Source organism: Syngnathus leptorhynchus, chromosome 3 (genome assembly GCF_054491065.1).
Source record: "Syngnathus leptorhynchus isolate UIUO chromosome 3, UIUO_Slep, whole genome shotgun sequence".
Classification (NCBI taxonomy): Eukaryota; Metazoa; Chordata; class Actinopteri; order Syngnathiformes; family Syngnathidae; genus Syngnathus; species Syngnathus leptorhynchus.
The window spans coordinates 3,872,058-3,896,034 of record NC_141197.1 but is presented as its reverse complement, the minus strand read 5'-3'; the positions used below and the strand labels follow the sequence as shown (position 1 = coordinate 3,896,034).

General features: G+C 43.6%; 1 protein-coding gene across 6 annotated transcripts in view; it reads left to right on the top strand.

Moving 5' to 3' along the window:
• arnt2 (aryl-hydrocarbon receptor nuclear translocator 2) overlaps positions 1 to 23,977 on the top strand; it is a 92,314-nt gene that overhangs the window by 43,317 nt on the left and 25,020 nt on the right. For all 6 annotated transcript variants that reach the window (XM_085908344.1, XM_085908343.1, XM_085908342.1 and 3 more), the window contains 6 exons: positions 3,732 to 3,797; positions 4,203 to 4,288; positions 11,451 to 11,527; positions 12,993 to 13,127; positions 15,531 to 15,605; positions 20,291 to 20,442. In XM_085908344.1, coding sequence (XP_085764470.1) covers positions 3,732 to 3,797; positions 4,203 to 4,288; positions 11,451 to 11,527; positions 12,993 to 13,127; positions 15,531 to 15,605; positions 20,291 to 20,442 — 591 coding nt within the window. The remainder of the gene's footprint in view (positions 1 to 3,731; positions 3,798 to 4,202; positions 4,289 to 11,450; positions 11,528 to 12,992; positions 13,128 to 15,530; positions 15,606 to 20,290; positions 20,443 to 23,977) is intronic.

The window sequence follows — 23,977 nt, the reverse complement described above, 5'->3', positions numbered from 1 at the left end:
CCGACCTGTATCACTATATCCGAGTAGTTAGTGTTGTTGGAACTACGCTGTTGACTAGTCCTATTGCGAGTCAGCTCCCTAAGATTAGCTTCTATGTCGGGTGCTCTGCCCCCAGGAAGACACATTACCGTGGCTGGATTTTTCACCTTCTTCATCTTCACCTTCATCTTCTTCCGCTTATCCGGGGTCGGGTCGCGGGGGCAGCAGCTTTAGGAGGGACTCCCAGACCTCCCTCTCCCCAGGCACTTCCTCCAGCTCATCCCGGGGGATCCCAAGGCATTCCCAGGCCAGTCGAGAGACGTAGTCTCTCCAGCGCGTCCTGGGTCGTCCCCGGGGTCTCCTACCGGTGGGACATGCCCAGAACACCTCCCCAGGGAGGCGTCCAGGAGGCATCCTGATGAGATGCCCGAGCCACCTCATCTGGCTCCTCTCAACGTGGAGGAGCAGCGGCTCTACTCCGAGTCTCTCCCGGATGACCGAGCTTCTCACCCTATCTCTAAGGGAGAGCCCGGACACCCTGCGGAGGAAACTCATTTCAGCCGCTTGTATCCTGGATCTCGTTCTTTCGGTCACAACCCATAGCTCGTGACCATAGGTGAGGGTAGGAGCGTAGATCGACCGGTAAATCGAGAGCTTTGCCATTTGGCTCAGCTCTCTCTTCACCACGACGGACCGCTACAGAGTCCGCATTACTGCCAACGCTGCACCGATCCGCCTGTCGATCTCGCGCTCCATCCTGCCCTCACTCGTGATACTTGAACTCCTCCACTTGGGGCAGGATCTCATCCCCGATCCGGAGAGGGCATACCACCCTTTTCCGACCGAGGACCATGGACTCGGATTTGGAGGTGCTGACCCTCATCTCGACCGCTTCACACTCGGCTGCGAACCGCTCCAGTGAGAGCTGGAGATCACGAACTGAAGAAGCCAACAGCACCACGTCATCTGCAAAAAGCAGTGGCGCGATGCTGAGGTCCCCAAACCGGACCCCCTCAATGCCTCGGCTGCGCCTAGAAATTCTGTCCATAAAAATTATGAACAGAATCGGTGACAAAGGGCAGCCTTGGCGGAGTCCAACCCTCACTGGGAACGAATCCGACTTACTGCCGGAAATGCAAACCAAACTCTGGCATCGGTGATACAGGGACCGAACCGCCCTTATCAGTTGGCTCGGCACCCCGTACTCCCGAAGCACCCTCCAGAGAACCTCCCAAGGGACACGGTCGAACGCCTTCTCCAAGTCCACAAAACACATGTGGACTGGTTGGGCGAACTCCCATGCACCCTCGAGGATCCTGCCGAGGGTGTAGAGCTGGTTCACTGTTCCACGGCCAGGACGAAAGCCACACTGCTGCTCCTGAATCCGAGGTTCGACCTCCCGACGGATCCTCCTCTCCAGCACCCCTGAATAGACCTTACCAGGGAGGCTGAGGAGTGTGGTTCACCTGTAATTGGAACACACCCTCCAGCCCCCCTTCTTAAAGAGAGGAACCACCACCCCAGTCTGCCAATCCAGAGGCACCGTCCCCGATGTCCACGCAATGCTGTAGAGGCGTGTCAGCCATAACAGCCCCACAACATCCAGAGCCTTTAAGAACTCCGGGCGGATCTCATCCACCCCCGGGGCCTTGCCACCGAGGAGTTTTTTACCTACCTCAGTGACTTCGACCGCCAAGATTGGAGAGTCCGCCTCAGAGTCCTCAGGCCCTGCTTCCACAATGAAAGGCGTGTCGGTGGAATTGAGGTCTTCGAAGTATTCCCCCACCGACTCACGACATCCCGAGTCGAGGTCAGCAGCCCACCATCTCCACCGTAAACAGTGTTGACCGTGCACTGCTTCCCCTTCCTGAGACGCCGGATGGTGGACCAGAATTTCCTCGAAGCCGTCCGGAAGTCATTCTCCATGGCCTCGCCAAACTCCTCCCACGCCCAAGTTTTTGCCTCAGCAACCGCCAAAGCCGCGTTCCGCTTGGCCATCCGGTACCTGTCAGCTGCCTCCGGAGTCCCGCAGGCCAAAACGGCCCTATAGGACTCCTTCTTCAGCTTGACGGCATCCCTTACCGCCGGTGTCCACCAGCGGGTTCAGGGATTGCCGCCACGACAGGCACCAACAACCTTACGGCCACAGCTTCGGTAGGCTGCCTCAACAATGGAGGCGCGGAACAAGGTCCGCTCGGACTCAATGTCCCCCGCCTCCCCCGGGACGTGGGAAAAGCTCTGGATTTTTAAGTGTGATATTTCGGGTGATGGAGACCTATGACCAAGGTGCGAGGGCCAGTAGACCGAGATGACTTTGGACGGCTATGCGTCTTACCTGGCTCATCGCGATTAGCAAGCCGCTTGGGGCTAATGCTAACGGGGCTAGCGCGCTGAATACAGGCCGCGACTGTGTCCGCCACATCTACTGTTATTGCACTATTCTGCTTTAACTGGCGGACACGTCCCTCTAAAAGGGACAACCTCTCTAACAGAAGGGTGCAGTTGGTGCACGAAGCAGTACAAACCTCTTGTTCCGCAGCCATACTTACGTGTCCGATGATCGACGGTAGACAAACGGCCACTATGTAGTTTAAGTGCCTTGTCACGGCTGTATTTCCTTTTACCGGTCACCAACATAAGCAAACATGATGCATTCTGAAAGGCTTTATGTTAGGTGAATTGTTCATACGTCGTTATATATTCAGTTGAAAATGTTAAGGGTTCATTTGACTTACATTTCTGCTGAAGTCCACGTCTGGGGTACCCCCTCTGCCGCCTATCAGAAAAAGAGGTGCTTTAAACAGCCACACTCAGTTGAAGGGCGGGACCCTTGCTGGAAGTCAGGGGCTCCCAATCTTTTCAATATTTTTTCCAACAAGCCGACCTTGCTTCCTTCTGTAATGTCATTAACCAAGACATGGAAGGGAGGTGTGTGTGGACCTATTCCTCATTATAAGTGGATGTTTTAAAAGGCATTTATTGTTTCATTTTTTTCTACAAAATAGATAGAATAAAATAGAAGATGCTAACCTTTTTAATTTTTCTGAATACTGGGCTGTGAAAAATGAAACATCTTCACTTTTGTGTCCCTTTAAAAATGCATATTTTGACAATGGGAATACCTTGAGTGAAACCACTTATATGCAAATTCTGTACTTTACTGCTCGGCTGTGGAGCTTTGCTAACCTTCTTTGACTTTGATTTCATGGTTTGGACAGTATACAGAAACATCAGAGGCCTCTTTGTTTTGTCTATATGTGTCATAATGTCCTGTGAGTTTCATGACATCTGCTGTGTACTAATTTGCTTGGAATTTGTTGGACTGGCATTTTCCTTTCATGTTGCTATTCCTGGGTCTTTATAATTCAAACAACATGCTTCTGGGACCGTCTGCAAGAGACTGCAACAATCAGCGAAACACTTCTCTGACACATACATAAACATGGCTGGGAAGAGCACAGATTGATCTGCTAGCCAACATTTCAGGGAAACTATTATTGAATCCAGACAGGCATTTATAATGTTCAGCCATGAGACTGTTGTTTTCACTGTTGGACCAACTAATTTTGACTATGGTCATCAGGAAACTCTGATGGATACCCGCCATCTTTCGCCACTGCTTTAACTTTAGCTTGAAGGAAAAGCAGTACTGCAGAGAACTTGCAGCTTGGCACAGCTTGGTTTATGCAACCGGTATCACTAAAATTCCAGCTGCAGAGTTACAGATTTCTTCTTTTGTGTACTGTCTTTAGGTGTGGCAGTGCTCCCCTGGATCATATTTCACTAAATCGTCTGTCTAATATGAGGAAGAGATACAGGTAATGGGTCTTAACTAAACAAGTTTGTCATCCATCATCTTTGTCATCATCTTTCCATCAAAAATGTTCTCTTGCTTACCACATATTAGGATACAGAGTTAGAAATTTTGATGAATGAGTGAAAAGTATCTCTGTCTTTTACTTAAAAACATGGCACTGTACAGAAGTTGCTATTCATGATTTTGAAGAGTGATAAATTCATGCAATAATCTGATCTCTTTTGAATAAATAGTAGCCATTCAGTTGCATCCTGGACCTGATGTTTCATTGGCGTTTTACAAATTTAATACAGCCAATGCTATGTAGATTTTGAACTAAAATAAAAGCACTTTAACAGTGATTTTCAAAAATGACAAACTGTCATAGCTCCACACATGCTGCAGTGTGTTTGTTTTTGACTGACAGGAATGGCCTCGGACCTTCAAAAGAAGGAGAAGCTCAGTACTCTGTGGTTCATTGCACTGGCTATATCAAAGCTTGGCCCCCTGCAGGTAAACAAATACTTTAGTATACACCCTCCACTCTTTGTCCCCCCCATGCTTCACCCCGCTGCATGAGTGAAACCCACAAAGAAACTATGACCCCATCCAATTGAAAGCAGCTGTGGGATTTGAGGTACTCATTGATCAGAATTTGGATAAAAGGAGCAATCTGCTATCACATGCACGGTTTCCATATTTGACAAGTGTCAATGTGGAGAATGTCACTTCACTTTTTAATGTACTTTTGAAAGTATTTCCTGCTAAAGTTAATTCTCTAAAAATACAATGCAAATATCTACTGTATTTTTCGGACTACAAGTCGCATTTTTTTTTACATAGTTTGGGTTGGGGGGCGACTTATACTCAGGAGGGACTTATATGTGTAATTATTCACAACGTTTTACTTGATCAACTTTACAAGTAAAGTAAACACATTACTTATTTACTTGTAAAGTTGATCACTTCACATGTTATTTTCACTTTAAAACGCATGAGGGCGCACTATGGCTGTGGAATAATTGTAGCCTCACTGACAATGATTACCATTCACTGACTTCCGGAGTTAATGATTGGAGTGACACAGATGGGTCAATAAACTTGTTGTTTATGTTATAGTTATCAATCCATCCATTTTCTGAACCGCTTCGTCCCCACGGGGGTCGCGGGCGTTCCGGAGCCTCTCCTAGCCGTCATCGGGCAGTAGGCGGGGGACACCTTGAACCGGTTGCCAATCGCAGGGCACACAGAGACGAACAACCATCCGCACTCGCACTCATACCTAGGGACAATTTGGAGTCTTCAATCGACCTCCCAAGCATGTTTTGGGGATGTGGGAGGAAACAGGAGTGCCCGGAGAAAACCCACGCGGACACGGGGAGAAGATGCAAATTCCCCACAGGGAGGGTCGAACCCGCACCCTCCCAACTGTGAGGCGGACGTGCTACCCAGTGCGCCACCGAGCCGCCATTATGTTATTGTTATTTGATATATAATTTATTTAGAGTAGCAACGTCTATGTTGTTTGACTTCAGTAGTCTAGCAAGGCCGTGAAGGCAGCAGGGGAGGGGGGGGGGGGTGGAGCGATCCAGGGCGCTTGCTGTGTTGGCTCATTTGTTGAGCTCTTGTTTTGTGAAATAAAGAGCGGGTTACCAAACCCACGTCTTGCCTGGTACTTTGGTAACGCTACAATATAGTTATATAGTATATAATACTATATTATAGTTATTATAGTACATAACTATCGTGTACTCCCCGGGAGTCCCAGCCGCAATCGGCGGCATACTGGGAGTCCCAGCTGCAATCGGCGGCATACAGGGAGTGACTATAATATATACGTAGATCTGTGGAATAATTGGAGCCGCAACTGACGACGAGGCTGACGTCAGCGGTGCATGGAGTTCCGGAGGCAACAGCTGTTTTTTTTGTTTTTTTCACAGAGACACAGAGGACGAAGATTTCGATGGATTTAATGATTTGGAGTGACACGGATGGTTTGATAAAACTGTTGTTTTTATTGCTGTTATTTGATATATAGTTTAAATATCGTTATATGGCCCTGTGGAATAATTTTAACTGCAACTGACGATGGTTTTTGTCATAGTTTGGGTTGGGGGGGGCGACTTGTGCTCAGGAGTGACTTATATGTGATTTTTTTCACAAATTTTCAAAATTCAAAAATCTGCGATATAGTGAAACCGCGATAAACGAACCGCGATGTAGCAAGGAATTACTGTCATTTGAACAGCAAGTGACGTCACCTGTGCCACGCAGCGGTTGTTTACTTAAAGAACAAAAGATTCGATCACGGGATGACGAAGAGGACGAAGGGCCCCACGTACTACCAGCATCATTAGCGGCTTTGTTTGTAAGTAACACGGAGGACGAAGAGTTTGAAGGATTTAATGATTTGGAGTGACACAGAAGGTTTGAAAAACTATTATGGCTTTTACGTACGCCCGGTCCTTCTCGATGGGAGCTCTCTTTCACCTCCGTGGATGGAAGTCGGGGGCCGGCAGTCGGCCGGGTGGCTGTCCGGTTCCGGTGGATGGGGCTCGGACATGGCTTTTACGCACGCCCGGTCATACTCTGCGGCGCTTTCTATCACCTCCGTGGATGGAAGTCGGGGGCCGGCACTCGGCCAGGTGGCTGTTCGGAGACGGTGGATGGGGCTCGGACATGGCTTTTACGCACGCCCGGTCCTATTCTATGGAGCTGTCTTCCACCTCCGTGGCTGAAAGTTCAGTAGTTGTTGGCTCGTTGAACTCTTATTTTGTTAAATAAAGAGCCGTTTACCAAACCCATGTCTTTCCTGGTACTAGATCTCTGCAGCGCACGTGCGGCGTTGTTGACATAAAGAACGAGGAATTTGATCGATGGATTTCATAATTTGGAGTGACACAGATGGTTTGATAATATTGTTGTAATATGATAGTTGATTGAAATATACTTTATATATTGTTATATGGGTCTGTGGAATAATTAGAAATGCAACTTACAACGGGTCCGACGTCATTATATGCGGCACATACGCGGCATTGTTTACATAAAGGAAGATCGATGGATTTAATGAATTAAAGTGACACAGATTGTTTTATAAACGTGTTATTTATGTAACACTTGAATAACTCTGAATGTTACGTCAGGCCCGTTCTCAGCTCCTCGTTTGTGTATATGTCACGTTAGAATTGTTTAGCCTGTTGTTGCTGGTTCATGTCTGTTTTTGGTGTTGGATTTTGACAAATAAATTTGCCCCAAAAGTGCGACTTATACTCCGGTGCGACTTATATTTGTTTTGTTTTTTTCACTTTATTGTGCATTGTATGGCTGGTGCGACTGTCACAGTATCCAAGGGTAACTCTTACTTGTGCTTAATGCAACAAAAAACGATTTGCTCTATGCTTCACGTTTATCAGTTGTTATTTTTACAAAAACATTTTTGGTTTACAGAGAGAGTCACTAAACAAATTAGCAAAACTGTGGTTCCACTTTACTATTTTCTTGTTTAAGTCTGCCATTAAAATCTCAATGGCATTCTGGGAGAAGTCAAAGAGCTCTAAACTACTCATGTGAAGCCTCAGACATTTCCAAGACCATGAAAGTTATTTTGGTTACATCCAAGTCCCAGACATGTGTGTCACACGCTATGTACTTCAACTATTATACACTGGATGAATGAAGTATCTTTTTTATCATTGGCTTTTTTCATTGTCTTGTTTATAATACGAAAAAAAAGAGTACCATCTGAAAATTTGAAATATGTCGGTTAGACAAGTGTGAGGGAAATTAACATCACGCACCAAACTGAACTAAAGCCTTTGAACTTTTGACTGTATCTGGAATAGCTCAGTCTGAACTCATGTAGCACATGTGTTTAAAATACAAACACATTTACATTCTTTACACGAACAATATTTATTTGGAATGTTTTGTGCACAGTCCTGCAAGCAAACCATTTTTTTCTCCACATGCAGTAATAAACTGCAGAAGACACAGGATGCTGACAAATAATATTTCACATTGTGCACCCATGCCGATGCTGTGATTTGAACAGAGTAAGTGGAAGACATTGCAGTTGATTAAGTTTTGTTTTATATTTTATTTTAGATATCCTTTGTTATCTGGTCAAATGTGTTTAGTCAATTTACACAACCAATTCCTATGCTAATCCTGACCTGGTTGCAGACATTCAATGACCTTGACTCTCATACTGAATCACTGTGATATTGTCATTGTTCATTTAGTGTTTAGAATCTTTGCTGATTGTCTGAGAGAAGTTTCAGTTCTGTTGTTTTGGAGTAAAGCAAGTAGCAGCTACTTTGACTTACTCAGATGCCATGGTTTAGCTGTGTTTTGTCACGGGCAGTTCCTATGTGTTCTGCTGGTCCGGAGAAGACGAGGCGGCATACACGGTAGATTACTGGCCAGTAAATCCGTAAGTACCACGGTTAAATCAAGTCATGTCAAGTTTATTTATATATCCCTAAATAACAGAAAAGTCTCAAAGGGCTTCTTATGTACTAAAATTGACAACTATTCTCAACATCCCCTGTTCTTAACTCTCAGGAGGGCAAAGAAAAACTCAAAAACCCCTACTGGGGAAAAACGAGAAACCTTAAGAAGAGACCACAGATGGGAGGATCCCCCTTCCAGGCTGACCAAGCTGCAATGGATGCAGACAGGGCACACAGAACACATGTAAAACAATCCAAAGATAAAGTTGGATGTCCACATTCAAAGTGAAATAGCAGCAGGAAGGTGCCCTCAATTTTCATGGCAGTGTCTTCGAGTGTGGTAATCCCCCTCAGATCCCTCCTCTCGATTGGTCGACAAGGACTACAGACAGCCATTTTCACTTTGGGTGTCACCTAACCCCCTCCCCAGCCAGAAAAATGTGTCTTTAGTCGTGTCTTAAATGTTTCTATGGAGGTAGCAGTTCTGATATCTATCAGTAAGGCATTCCAAAGCTCTGGAGCCCAAATAGAAAATGCTATAGACCCTGCGTACTTCTTGTGATGTCTCAGTAGAGTGGTTAGCTCTAAAACTAGACTGAAAAGATTTAAATTGATTGTTAGCGACCATGTAATCATTAATCTGCTGTGCTACTACTTTTTCAAGATTTTTTTGCTATGAACGGGAGATTTGAAACCAACATATGATTACTGTCCAGGTCGAAGTTTGGTTGCTTAAGTAGCAGTTTAATAATAGCCGTTTTAAAAGCTGTTGGCACAATACCAGAGGAGACAGACAGATGAATTATATTTAAGAGGGACGGTCCTAAAATCTGAAATCATTCTTTGACTCAGGAAGCGGGTTGAGTAAACACGTTTGTTTAGCCGCGCTAACCAATTGTGTAAGGCTTTTCAAGGGACAAAATTTGAGAGGGATATAACATGATTGTCAGCTCCCGGAATCAGCGGTCTTGACTGATTGATTGGAACGGTCATCGTGGTCTCATCCCTAATGGATTGAGTCTTTTGAGAGAAATATTTCATGAACTCGTCAGCTGCTATCTTGCATCTTTTCGATCTTACTGTTTTTCAACACACCTGATTCAAATTAACAGCATCGTTATCAAGTTTCGGCAGCGCTTGCTGTTGATTATATATACCGTATTTTTCAGACTAAAAGTCGCTCTGGAGTATAAGTCGCACCAGCCATAAAATGCACAATAAAGTGAAAAAAAAATATATATAAATCGCACCGGAGTATAAGTCGCACTTTTGGGGTAAACTTATTTGTCAAAATCCAACACCAAGAACAGACATGAACCAGCAAAAACAGGCTAAACGATACGGTATGCATACGTGACATATACACAAACAAGGAGCTGAGAATGGGGCTGACATAACATTCAGAGTTATTCTAATAACTATTACATAAATAACACGTTTATCAAACCATCTGTGTTACTCCAATTCATTAAATTCATGAGCTGGGTCGCCGCCCAGCTCACTTTGCACCCGACCTCTTTGACACATTTGTAGGGTTAATAAAATGCAAATAAATTAAACAAATTTTGGTCTTACCGCTGCCACTGGAGTTCTGGCAGTATGAGGTCGGCCAGTTGATTTTCGTTTCAATGCTGATCCACTGGCTCTAAAGTTAGTAACACATAGCAAAATCGTATTTTGAGCAGGTACGGGATCATGTCTACCAAGTCTGAAGCGCAAACGGAACGCTCATTGTTTTACAGTTACAGATTCGTTCTTAATAAACGTTTCCACAATGAAAGCACGATGCTCACCGGTCCAATTCATGTTCGCAACTGAAACGAAACAAAATAACATTATTCAGAAACGAAAATGAAATAAAACAGAACAAAATGGCATTATATGTACTTTTCAAAAATAAAAAACTTTTTGTTTCTTTAATTTATTTGCATTTTATTAAACCTACATTCTTACACACAGCAACCAGATAACATTTGTATAGTTCAGATTGGGAGCGAGGAAAAAAAAATAGCCTCTGTTTGAGTATCATATCCTTGTGTCCTGTCCCTCATTTTCTTCACTCTTACTTGGTTTGACTCTGACCTCTTATTGCCATGAGCCTTCGTGCAGTCATTGACTAATTGAGAATTAGCAATTGACAACCATCTTCGCCATGGCCTCTTTCGAATGAACATGAGAATGGCTCCCTACACACATCACTATTTTGACAGTGAGCAATAGAATGTCTTTTTAGCTATTCAATATGCAATAATGAAGCGCAAAATATAATTTTGGTGAAAAATGGTTTTCAGAGTGGCAAACCTGGTTTGGAAAAACAGAACAAAAACACTCACCAAATTGCAAAGAGCCACACAACAGAGAGACTACCTCAACTGTAAATTACAATAAAATAGTTATTTATTTATTTGTCAGTGGCATTGCATGGGTTTGCCTGGATTGTGGTTGCCATATTTTGGGAGATTGAAATACTCAAAATTAAAATTACGTCTAATCTAGATGCTTGGGGGCGGCTCGGTGGGGCACTGGATAGCACGTCCGCCTCACAGTTAGAAAGGTGCGGGTTCGATTCCATCTCCGGCCCTCCCTGTGTGGAGTTTGCATGTTCTCCCCGTGTCTACGTGCGTTTTCTCCGGGCACTCCGGTTTCCTCCCACATCCCCAAAACATGCTTGGTAGGCCAATTGAAGACTCTAAATTGTCCCTAGGTGCGAGTGTGGGTGGTTGTTTTTCTCTGTGTGCACTGCGATTGGCTGGCAACCGGTTCAGGGTGTCCTCGCCTGCTGCCCGATGACGGCTGGGATAGGCTCCAGCACGCCCGCGATCCTTGTGGGGACAAAGCGGTTCAGAAAATGGATGGATGGATAGATGCTAGGGTGCATATGTGTGTGTCTGAGCGTGCGTGCGTGTGTGTGTGTGGTGCGTGTCAAAGTCAAAGTCTGCTTTATTGCGTTTCCAACTATCCCACGGTGATGAGACATATCACATATATATATATATATATATATATATATATATATATATATATATAATATATATATATATATATGTGTGTGTGTGTGTGTGTGTGTGTGTGTGTGTGTGTGTGTGTGTGTGTGTGTGTGTGTGTGTGTGTGTGTGTGTGTGTGTATGTATGTATGTATGTATGTATCACTTCTGATTGCTGTTACAGAGTCTTCAAAAGCAATCCAGAAATGGATTGAATTGAATTGTCTTTCCCCTCAGGTATGACTGTACCAGATGAGGACACAGAGGCAGGCCAGACCGGGAAATATTGCCTCGTGGCCATTGGAAGACTACAGGTGTGTATTGTCTCGAGATTGGCGAGTACCAATACCAGGTATCGGTAACAACACCACTTATCTTATTTTCAAGGTATCGGTATTTGAGAAGGTTGCCAATACTGGCCCTCTTGTGGCCATTTTACAGTCAGGCACTAGAAATTCAGACTTGTCTTCTTTCTCCTCCATGTTCCTCTAGGTTGGAGAACATCTTTATTTGTAACCTCTCTTTGTATTTGTATCCTCTCTCATTAACAAAGTGAGGCAATCATTGTTTGTGTGATATTAAGGAAACATTTTATATATATATATATATATATATATATATATATATATATATATATATATATATATATATATATATATATATATATATGAGAGAGAGAGGGCGAGGGGGAGGGAGGGAGGGACGCGGACGCGGGCGTGCTGGAGCCTATCCCAGCCGTCATCGGGCAGCAGGCGAGGACACCCTGAACCGGTTGCCAGCCAATCGCAGACATATAGACAGACAGACGTCTGTCTGACAGACACAGACAGACAGACACACAGACAAACAGACACAGACAGACAGACACACAGACAGACACACAGAAGGACAGACAGACAGACACACACAGACAGACACACAGACAGACAGACACAGAGACAGACAGACACAGAGACAGAGACACAGAGACAGACAGACACAGAGACAGACACAGAGACAGACACAGAGACAGACACAGAGACAGACAGACAGAGACAGACAGAGACAGACAGAGACAGACAGACACAGAGACAGACAGAGACAGACACAGAGACAGACAGACACAGAGACAGACAGAGACAGACACAGAGACAGACACAGAGACAGACAGAGACAGAGACAGACAGAGACAGACACAGAGACAGACAGACACAGAGACAGACAGAGACAGACAGAGACAGACAGAGACAGACAGAGACAGACAGACAGACAGACAGAGACAGACAGACACAGAGACAGAGACAGAGACAGAGACAGAGACAGACAGACACAGAGACAAAGACAGACAGACACAGAGACAGACAGACACAGAGACAGACACAGAGACAGAGACAGACAGACAGACAGACACAGACAGACAGACACAGACAGACAGACAGAGACACAGACAGAGACAGACAGACAGAGACAGACAGACAGACACAGAGACAGAGACAGACAGACACAGAGACAGAGAGAGTTTTCTTCCGTTCCCTCATCTTGGCGCATACCTACCTACCTACCTACCTACCTACCTACCTACCTACCTACCTACCTACCTACCTACCTACCTACCTACCAACCATCTAAACACTCGCTAATTGACAATCTTTTTTGTTGTTTTGTTTGTTTGACTTAATTTTCTTCCACAGATTTAATGTTTTAGAAGGCACATACTGTTGGTAGTCAGCACAATGCTATTGAATGCTTTTATTCAATCTGTAGTTTTCCCTTTGATTGTGTACTGTGATCTTCTCTCAGGTAACCAGCTCACCTGTCTCTATGGATATGAATGGTCTGTCAGTACCCACAGAGTTTTTGTCCCGCCATAATTCAGATGGGGTCATCACCTTCGTTGACCCGCGCTGCATCAATGTTATTGGTTATCAGCCTCAGGTAAAATGGTCAGATTATAGAAATTGTATGCTGTGAATGTTGTTCATGCATTCCAAACAGTGATTCATATTACTTTATTGTTGTTTTACAATGAAAAATAGACATCTTTTCATTAAAACCATTGACCGTAAATTTCAGGCTATAAGCCGCACCGGATAAAATTCGTGATTTGTTTATTTTTATACCAGACTATACCGCACATGCGCACGAGTTATTTACAAAGAAAGACAGTACACAGAAAGCCTTTTTAAAGGTTTAATCACATTAACATTTTGTTGTAAACACAGAAGTAACAGCACTAGCTGGCCTAAAGTTTTAATATCATTAACGTTTCATTGTAAACATGGAAGTAACAACACTAGCTGGGCTAAAATTTTAATAACATTAACATTTTGTTGTAAACACGGAAGTAACAGCACTAACTAGGCGGGTAAAAAAAAAACATACCAGTCAACAAAGTCACTGAGCCATCTTTGGCGTTCTCCTGTCCACTGAAACCAGCAAAATCTTCCTCCTCAGTGTCCGATTGGAATATGCATGTAAAGTCACCGCATGATTGTGTCAGGTTTTTAATGTTTAATTCCCATTTGTAAGAGAATATACAAAAAGATGATTGTCAGGAAAGAGATGATTATTTAGGGACGCATAACTTTTATTAACACAACAGCACAACAGTGGTCCACAGCCTTTTTATGAGTGTATAAGTGTATTAGTCATGAGAAAATTTGCGGAAAAAACCTATACAAGCCGCACCGGACTATAAGCCGCAGGGTCCAAAATTTGAGAAAAAAGTAGCGGTTTATCGTCCGAAATTTACGGTATTTGTCATGTCAATGAAAGAATGGGAACACATTATTGACTGGTCTTTTTTGTTGCCCAGGCGTGTCCTATTGCGTTGATTAATCAAAGTACAATAAATAATGAATGCTGAGTGTGAACCCAAACCCAACCCTTCGCTCAAGAGGTTTGCATGCCCTTTTGCATGCCCTTTTGCTCTGACATTTCTCCTTGCATGCCTTTATATGTGTTCTCTTAGTTTTCTGTAGTGTGCAACTAACTTGTACAGCGAATGGAAAGGTCAAGTTCTGCTTTAAACTATCTTTCATGAGATTTGTTTTTTCCTTTATTCATATTTACCATATTTTCCGGACTATAAGGCGCATCTAAAAACCTAAAACTTTCTCAAAAGTCCACTGCAACACCACTGTTCTCCTCTGGCTCCTTGTGGAGAAGGTGGGCGACACAAAGCAGGAAGTTGTTAAACAGAACAGTAGCCTGTATGCATCCCTGTCGCACCCCTGTGCATAACGGGAAAGGCACAGACTCCTGTCCTCCATCGATCACTCGGGCCATCATCCCATCATGAAACTGACGGAGGATTTGTTTGGCTGGACAAATGCACCCTGGGTAAGATGCAGGGCAGAAATGGAAATAAATGTAGCTGCAGAAAAAAAAACCTACAGTTTGCCAGCAGTAAGACTGAAGCCCTGTGGGTGCCCTGTGGATTAACGGAGATCGGCTTGAACCTCCCACTGAAGCAAAATTCTCGACAATGTATGTATTTGATATTGATAGCAAGTTGTTGTGGAAAAGTCATATCACACGAATTTCCTCCAAGGCGACTACGACACTAATGCAATGCAAACAATCTGCAGGTAGAACATGGGGAATAAAAACCCATATGATAAAATGGGTATACTTGACCATGATGCATCCTATGAGTGCATATCCTGTATCAGTGGTATTGAAAAACTATCTGTGAAAAAAGCTCCAAATTTGCAGTGACTACCTTGTTAAAGAGCTTCTTGGCTTTTCCAAGCATGCCTAAGGTGCAATGGAGTTATTGCTGGATATCATACCGATAGACGAGTTTGTCAGGGCGGAGGCTGTTCATCGGTGCTAATTGATCGGGTGGGAACCAAAACCGTGAGAACCTCTGGAACAACCATTAGTCATGTAGATGTGTGCAATACTTTTTTTTACTTTGTTTTTTCTTCTCAAGCTCTTCTAAAAAAAAGTACAAGCATGTGCCATCCGTTTAGCAAACATTTGCAACCTTGAGCGAACATAAAGGCAACTTTCTCTGCCTTAAAAAACTGCAATCGTTCACCCTTAGTGGGATAGGGGCTCAGTAAGATGATCTTCACACAAGCCAATAAAAGCACAGCATGCGTTTATTTAATTACAAAGTATATTTTGGGATGATTGCGGTTAGACAGCTGGTATAGGCTCCAGCATGCCCGTGACCCTCGTGAGGATAAGCAATTGAAAAAATGATTGAATGGATGAATGGATGAGGTGTTGCATGAATTTCTGTCTGTCCTACATGATATGCTGCATTCATAACTCTTGAAGAATTGTGTTATTGGACTTCAAATATAACACTAATTTCCTATTTCAAAGGACCTTTTGGGGAAAGACATTCTCGAGTTTTGTCATCCTGAGGACCAGAATCACCTGAGAGAAAGTTTTCAACAGGTAATTCAATTATTATATACAGTAGAACCGCTAATTCGTTCCAGAAAACTGTTCGGAGTCCGATGTTTCGTTTGGTTTTGGGGGTTCAAAAGCTTCACATTTTTGGTTCGAACTCTGGTTTGTTTGAACCTGGGGACGTTCGAAACGAGGGTTCATCTGTATCTTGTTCACATTTAAGGTTCATGTGTCTTAACAAATTTACAAAAGAAAATTTACCAAAAAAACATTTCTTTAATCTGTTCACATTTGAGGTTCATATGTCTTTACAAATTTAGAAAAGAAAATTTACAAAAAAAAAAAGATTTTTTTTCTAAAATCTGTGATTCATTATCAGTTTTATTATATTGCATTGACTGTCCATCATCTCTTAAAAAGTCTGCAAAAAGAAAGAACACCTGAATTCTAAGGCCTAATTCACACGGGTGCAGAACGGCTGTGGTGCGGTCTTCTGTTGAACACCGCAAGGAATAGAAAGCAAGTCGACAAGTTAATTCACATTGGCTGCGATGCGCCAGCGGAACGTTGACGTCCACTTGCCTTCCGCAAGCCTTTTATTTCTTTCGGATGCTGCATGCGTATTTTCATGAAGCTGAAGAAATTTCCCGGCTCAGACAGGAAATCGTGAATCAGCGAACAAGGTGGATCCGGTATATTTCAAAATAAAACTGTTCAGCAAACTCGATTTTAATTCATGAACACATCACATATCTACAACCTACAGACCTTCCATTTCAGTGAACTACATAGCTCAGCATGAATTGGACATTAAAAAGGCAAAAAACAAACTAGAAATAAATTAAACATGACAAAATAAGACTATACAGTGGTCCCTCTACTTATGAATGCCTCCTATACTTACAAACTTTTCGAGATACAATACGGAGCCTCGCCATTTTTTTGCGTTTTTTTTATTTTTTTTTATTTTTACCTCCTAACCAATTTTCGACTTCCGAACCAAAGCACCAGCTACCCCCCCTTCCCCCGCCGTCTCTCCTTTGCTCTGCCATTTCCTGTTCGTCTCTGCTCGTTAGCAGTGTAAAAACAAATATAGTGTAGTTGAGTATGTCTTCTAAGACTGTCGATTTGAAACTCGAAATCATACAGGAGCATGGCATAGGCTTGCGTATCATCGAGCTCACGACCGAGTTTAGCCGGTATTTTTCCAAAGAAGGTATCCCATGCTGCAGGAGTCTGCATGCATTGAGTGAAAGGCGGAAGCCTCTGCCGTGCGGCAGACAGTACCAGCTTGTTTTCAATAAAAACATGAAAATGCTTTTGTGTTTGTCAATTTCCATCTTTAGAAGCTAGGTTCCTTTTCTTTTCTTTTTTTAAGTTCTAACTCACGTGCGCGAGGTGCGTTCAATCACCACTCATACAGTCGGTAAAACGTAATTACTCAAAAAAGTAATGCAGAGTACGTGAGCACATTGCAAGGAGTAGTACGTGGAAGCAAACAACATTTTATTACTCTGACTTTTTTGTCAAGTTTAGAAAATTATAAGTTTCCCCCCCCTCCCCAGGCAAAGTTAGGAAGTCAAGAATAAAGTGACATTTATATTTTTATCATCAAGGTTTGAAAAGGCTCTGGATGTTGTGGGGAGGTCATGGCTGACATGACCTCTACAACGTTGCGTGGACATCGGGGACGGTGCCTCTGGATTGGCAGACCGGGGTAGTGGTTCCCCTCTTTAAGAAGGGGGACCGGAGGGTGTGTTCCAATTACAGGGGAATCACACTCCTCAGCCTCCCTGGTAAGGTCTATTCAGGGGTGCTGGAGAGGAGGGTCCGTCGGGAGGTCGAACTTCGGATTCAGGATGAGCAGTGTGGCTTTCGTCCTGGCCGTGGAACAGTGGACCAGCTCTAGACCCTCGGCAGGATCCTCGAGGGTGCATGGAAGTTCGCCCAACCAGTCCACATGTCTTTTGTGGCCTTGTAGAAGGCGTTCAACCGTGTCCCACGGGAGGTTCTGTGGAGAGTGCTTCGGGAGTACAGGGTGCCGAGCCAACTGATAAGGGCGATTCGGTCCCTGTATCATCAATGCCAGAGTTTGGTCCGCATTTCCGGCAGTAAGTCGGATTCGTTTCCAGTGAGGGCTGCCCTTTGTCACCGATTCTGTTGATAATTTTTATGGACAGAATTTCTAGGCGCAGCCGAGGTGTTGAGGGAGTCTGGTTTGGGGACCTCAGCACCGCGTCTCTGCTTTTTGCAAATGACGCGATGCTGTTGGCTTCTTCAGGCCGTGATCTCCAGCTCTCACTGGAGCGGTTCGCAGCCGAGTGTGAAGCAGTCGGGATGAGGGTCAGCACCTCCATGGTCCTCGGTCGGAAAAGCGTGGCATGCCCTCTCCGATCCTGCCCCAAGTGGAGGAGTTCAAGTATCTTGGGGTCTTGTTCACAAGTGAGGGCAGGATGGAGCACGAGCTCGACAGGCGGATCGGTGCAGCGCCGGCAGTAATGCGGACTCTGTACCGGTCCGTCGTGGTGAAGAGAGAGCTGAGCCAAATGGCAAAGCTCTCGATTTACCAGTCAATCTACGCTCCTACCCTCACCTATGGTCACGAGCTATGGGTCGTGACCGAAAGAACGAGATCCAGGATACAAGCAGCCGAAATGAGTTTCCTCCGCAGGGTGTCCGGGCTCTCCCTTAGAGATCGGTCATCCGGGAGAGACTCTGAGTAGAGCCACTGCTCCTCTACGTTGAGAGGAGCCAGATGAGGTGGCTTGGGCATCTCATCAGGATGCCTCCTGGACGCCTCCCTGGGGAGGTGTTCCGGGCATGTCCCACCGGTAGGAGACCCCGGGGACGACCCAGGACGCGCTGGAGAGACTACGTCTCTCGGCTGGCCTGGGAACGCCTTGGGATCCCCCGGGATGAGCTGGAGGAAGTGGCTGGGGAGAGGGAGGTCTGGGAGTCCCTCCTAAAGCTGCTGCCCCCGTGACCCGACCCTGTATAAGCGGAAGAAAATGGATGGATGGATGCATGGATGCATGGATGGGCTTGAAAAATCAAGGGGGTGTGGGTTCGATTCCACCTCCAGCCCTGTGTGGCGTTTGCATGTTCTCCCCGTGCCCGCGTGGGTTTTCTCCGGGCACTCCGATTTCCTCCTACATTCCAAAAACATGCTTGGTAGGCCGATTGAGCACTCCAAATTGCCCCATGTGTGAGTGCGAGTGCGGATGGTTGTTCGTCTCTGTGTCCCCTGCAATCGGCTGGCCACCGGTTTAGGGCGTCCCCCATCTACTGCCCGATGACCTCTAGGATAGGCTCCAGCACGCCTGCGACCCCCGTGGGAACAAGCGGTATAGAAAATGGATGGATAGATGAAAATTCGAGATGTTTACCAGTACCTAGATATTCTGTATTAAAAAGAAAAAAAGGTGGACTTTCCTTCCAACATGATATTTACTAGAGTATTCCACATTTATTTAAAATTACTCATATGTGCACCATGGGTAAAACTGTCCAACCCAGCAGCAGCAACTGTTCATGCAATTGTCCATGCTATCAATTATTGCAGCAATTTTAATTGGCGATTGAGTTGCTGTTGCATTGGCTAGCTCCAGATATATTCACTCATATCACATATACAAAACAACATGTTTATTCAGGCTCCTTGTGTTTTGCTGATACTCTTGTAGAGCATTACAAACCCACCAATTTATACAAACATATTTCTCCAAAACAGTTTGTGTGAATTATCTTGTGCAACACATGCCATTAGTTATGTGATTACTAAGGACCATGTTTCAGAGATGCTTTCACAAAACCTCCTTCCACCCCCTTGATCCCTCACTCAGGAAATGGCCTTACACCTTAAGGTCTGTCCCTCACATCCCAGTGTTGCTCCGCGGTCCTGGTACGTTGCATGTAGTCAACCATTTGTTATTAACAATTTAATTAATCCTTACTACTGTCATGTCCCACCAGAGGCCAGTCAATCTACAAAGTATCAAAATGACAGGATATAGATGTTTAAAATCGATGAAAACGCAAATTTCCAGCAGTTAAAATGGTCCAAATCGCAGCTTTCTATGTTGCTTTTTTATCAGTTTTGAATACCGTTTGGTAGTCAGAAAATTACCTTTTCAATAATCTACCGCACAACCCCAAGATCTGCAAGTGGCTTATTGTCTACCTTGTTGCAATGCCTGTAGTGTTAAGTAGCCATTTTAAATTGTTGACATCGCTCCATCCAGTGGACAGAATTAGCACACATAGTTAACGTTACTCAATAATTACAGTTAATGTGTTCAATTCCCACAGAAATGATTGGTTTGCTTGACAGCCTAATTCTGGCCCACAGGCCATTTTTTGGAATAGAGTCCATGCAAAAGAAAGACACAACTCCTCATATGGATAGCACACTACACCCTGCAGGCCACAGGTGGGGCGCTTGAGTGACACGACTTGGCTCTTATGTGTTAATGAAATTATGCCTAAATTCTTGAGGCGCTATTTAAAATAAAATACGTGTTGTCCGTTCACTGCTTAAATCCTGTATGTAATAGCTTTAGCCTAAAACGGTTTTCAACCAAATTTGAAAGAATGTTTGTATTCAGGCAGGAGGAACACAAGCTGATATTTCTATTTGTTTGGAATGGTCCACAACCTTTTGTGCAACGGTGTGTAATAAGTTGAGATGCAGCTATCAGGAATTAAAACTATTAAATATTGTCATTCTGCAGGTAGTGAAGCTAAAGGGTCAGGTACTATCTGTGATGTACCGTTTCCGCATGAAAAACAGAGAGTGGTTGTTGATCCGAACCAGCAGCTTCACCTTCCAGAACCCCTACTCTGATGAGATTGAATACATCATCTGTACCAATACCAATGTTAAGTAAGTTACTCATACACACACTATCAAGTGTTCTAAAAAACAATGCTGTTTTAAATCTGCTGTGCAACTCTAACTTTTTGGTAAATGGGTCACTCACAGTTTTATGCAATAATGATACTTAAAGATTTTTTTACCCTGTTGTCTGAGCCTGTTCATCTAATCAAATTTTAATCACAGTCACGATTTTGGCTCCAGACAATCTCAAAAGTCATATAATCAACGACAAATGATTATTTGGTGTTTATTTACACATTTGCAGATTTTGGACTTCGGTCCACACAAAAGGCACACTTTATTAACAGGCACACCTTCGATTTTTGAGAATATTAAAGGCTTTTAAGTGTGCCTTATGGTGCGTAAAATACGGTAGTGCAATTCAAAAAGTAAAACTCTTGTACAGTCGAATTTGCAAGGGTTTCAATGATGCAACGGGACTCATGTTTACTTCTTCAAAAGGCTTCTTCGGTTCTAAATCGTAAGTGTGGCATCGCTCCATTTATGTCTCTTGAGGGTTATGTCCCCTTGGGGTGGTCACTAAAGAAAGACAAACAAATACACAGCCATATATAGTACACAATAGAACTTCAATTCACAATTCAAAAGTACCAAATTGAACATGAAATAACAGGGTTGGTGCTGGCAACCATTTCAGGGTGTACCCACCTACTGCCCAAAGACTGCTGGGATAGACAGATGCTTGGCTGGAAATAGTTTGTTGGTTATCCCCACCAGCCATCCAACATATTCTGACAGCATCAGGAACCATCACTCACTTAACCAGAAAAGGAAGTACTCATGTTTTTGCATCAGCAGTGAAAAGTGCTTAGCTTGGCCTAAGGCTTTGGACTTATAAAGTACACCTTCACATCTACAATACAGTGGAGCCTCGGTTTTCGAATGTCCCGGTTCTCGAACAATTCGGTATTCAAACAAAAAATTCTAGATTTTATTGCTTCGGATGTCGGACGAAACTCGGTTGTCGAACCTCGTGAGATAACATCGTTTGTTATTACATTTTCGTTACTCTGAGGATTGCATCAACTCTAATCATGCCTCCAAATGAAGCAAGTGGGAGCAGTAAAGCCATCCTAAAACACAAAGACGCTTCTAAAGCAATGCGACAGTGAGCGCCCCGGTGCGCTACGTTTGCGCGATCGGACCAAATTAAGCTCCCAGCGCACTGAAGTACACCTAAATTTTGAAAAGTCCATTAGGACTTTAAAAATATTTTCAAAATTTTAGTGACCGCTCTGTCACGATAATGTGACCAGCAGTTGCGCGGTCGGCGGCGCGCTACGGTTGCGCGTTCGGCGGTGCGCTGAAGTTGCACAATCAGACAAAATTAAGCTCCTTGCGCACTGAGGTCCACTTAAATTTTTGAAAGTACATCAGGAGTTTAAAAATATTTTCTAAATTTCAGCGGCACACTGATACAATAATGCGACCAGCACGGTGCAGTTGCGTGGTCGGCGACGCGCTACGGTTGGTGCGCTGCAGTTGCGCGATTAGACACAAAAATGCGCAAATGAAAGAAATGTTTTTTGTTTTTTTGGGGGGTTTTTTTTTTGCTTGGAACGGATTATTTTTTCTTCCATTATTTGTAATGGGAAAACATGATTCGGAATTCGAATTATTCACTTCTCGAACAGCCTTCTGGAACGGATTGTGTTCAAAAACCGAGGCTCCGTTGTATATTCAAATGACCAAGTTTCATACTTTATTTTGTTTTGAAGAATTTATTCAAACCCACCAACCAAAGCTGGATAAATGAACAGATGAACAGAACAAGTAAATGTTGCTATTGATAGATAGTGATGTTGACTCCACTTTAAACTATGAATGAACCTTTTGGTTGGACAAGGTCAGTTTGGCTTCCCATTTGACACATTGTTGCAGATCTAATCGTTCAGGAATGCCAGAAACAATCCAATTGGACCAAGCATTGAAATGAATAGGTCATGGTCGCTTTGGCTCGCTGACCATGTTTAGGCTTGTATTCAAGAAGCCATACTATTAAATTTATTTTTGTCTTATATAAGGTGGCCCTGAAAACTGTCAACATAAATGAAGCATGACACATCTTCATTTGCAGAACATGAACGGAAATGTGAAGCAAGCAGAAAACACTACACAAAGTCACATTTTTAAAAACAAACTCAAGAAACTAGCACAGTTCCCTCCGGAGAACAATGTGTTAACAGTTTTGTAGCATGTTTTCATAACGAGGCATGTGGTCTATTTTTATTTTTGCAGCTTTTTCTATTTGCAACACATGGTGTCAACATTTTTTTGCTTTTTCTATTTGGAACACATTGTGTCAACATGTTGCCTACTACTGCATCTGTGATCCAACTGGAAGGTGGTCTCGAGTTAGTCATTTACAAATATAACTTTATACAAAAGTTATACATACATACATACATACATACATACATACATACATACATACATACATACATACATACATACATACATACATACATACATACATACATATATATATATATATATACACACACACACACACACACCGTAATTTTCGGACTATTAGCCACACCTGCTAAAATTCGGGGATATTTGAGTTTTTTCTTATATAAGCCGCACTGGACTATAAACCGCACATGCGCATGAGTTATTTACAAAGAAAGACAGTACACAGAAAGCCCTTTTAAAGTTTTAATAACTTTCTAAACGCTGCCTGTGACGCAGTAGTAGTACCGGAAGTGTGCACGAGTTATTTACAAAGTAAGACGGTACACAGAAAGCCTTTTTAAAGTTTTAATAACATACCTTAACATTTATTTCCAAACATTGCCTGTGACACAGCAGTAATACCGCAGCAACACGGAAGTAACACAGCACTAATAAGGCTGGATTAAAGAAACCATACCGGTAAAAGTCACTGAGACGCGGCGGTAACACAGCAGCAACACTGTAGCACAGCACTAACAGGGCTGGTTAAAAAAACATACCAGTAAAAGTAAAAAAAGAACCATTTTCATCTTCCTCCTGTGCACTGAAACCATCGAAGTCTTCCTCCTCAGTGTCCGATTGGAATAGTGTTAGATATCCTTTGCCACACACTTTCTCAGTCTCTCTTTCGTCGTCGCTTTTATGCATTTCTACTAGCATTTTCCATGATGAGGTTCTGTTTATGCTAGTTTTATTCATGCACAAAGTGCTAAGTTACATTAAACTAGCGAGCTACACGTATAACTCCAGAGTAGACGTGACTGGGAAATAAAGAAAGAAAAGGGTGACGCAACCCGATGTCATCAACAATGGGCCAAATCAACTGCCTTTAACTTAAAAGCGGTATAATATGCATTTCTTTTGTCCCCCATAATGACGGTTTGTGTATAAAAGCTTCCTTTCGGTAATGTCTGTCTTGATCTCGTTCTGTTTCTTCTTTGTGTGAATTATACGGCACTATTTGCCTGGCGGATGCACATGCGATCAACACACCACTTTTCTCCCCAGTGACCGTGTCACATATCCCTCCACCCAGCAAAGCGGTGCCGCACAACAGCGGTCC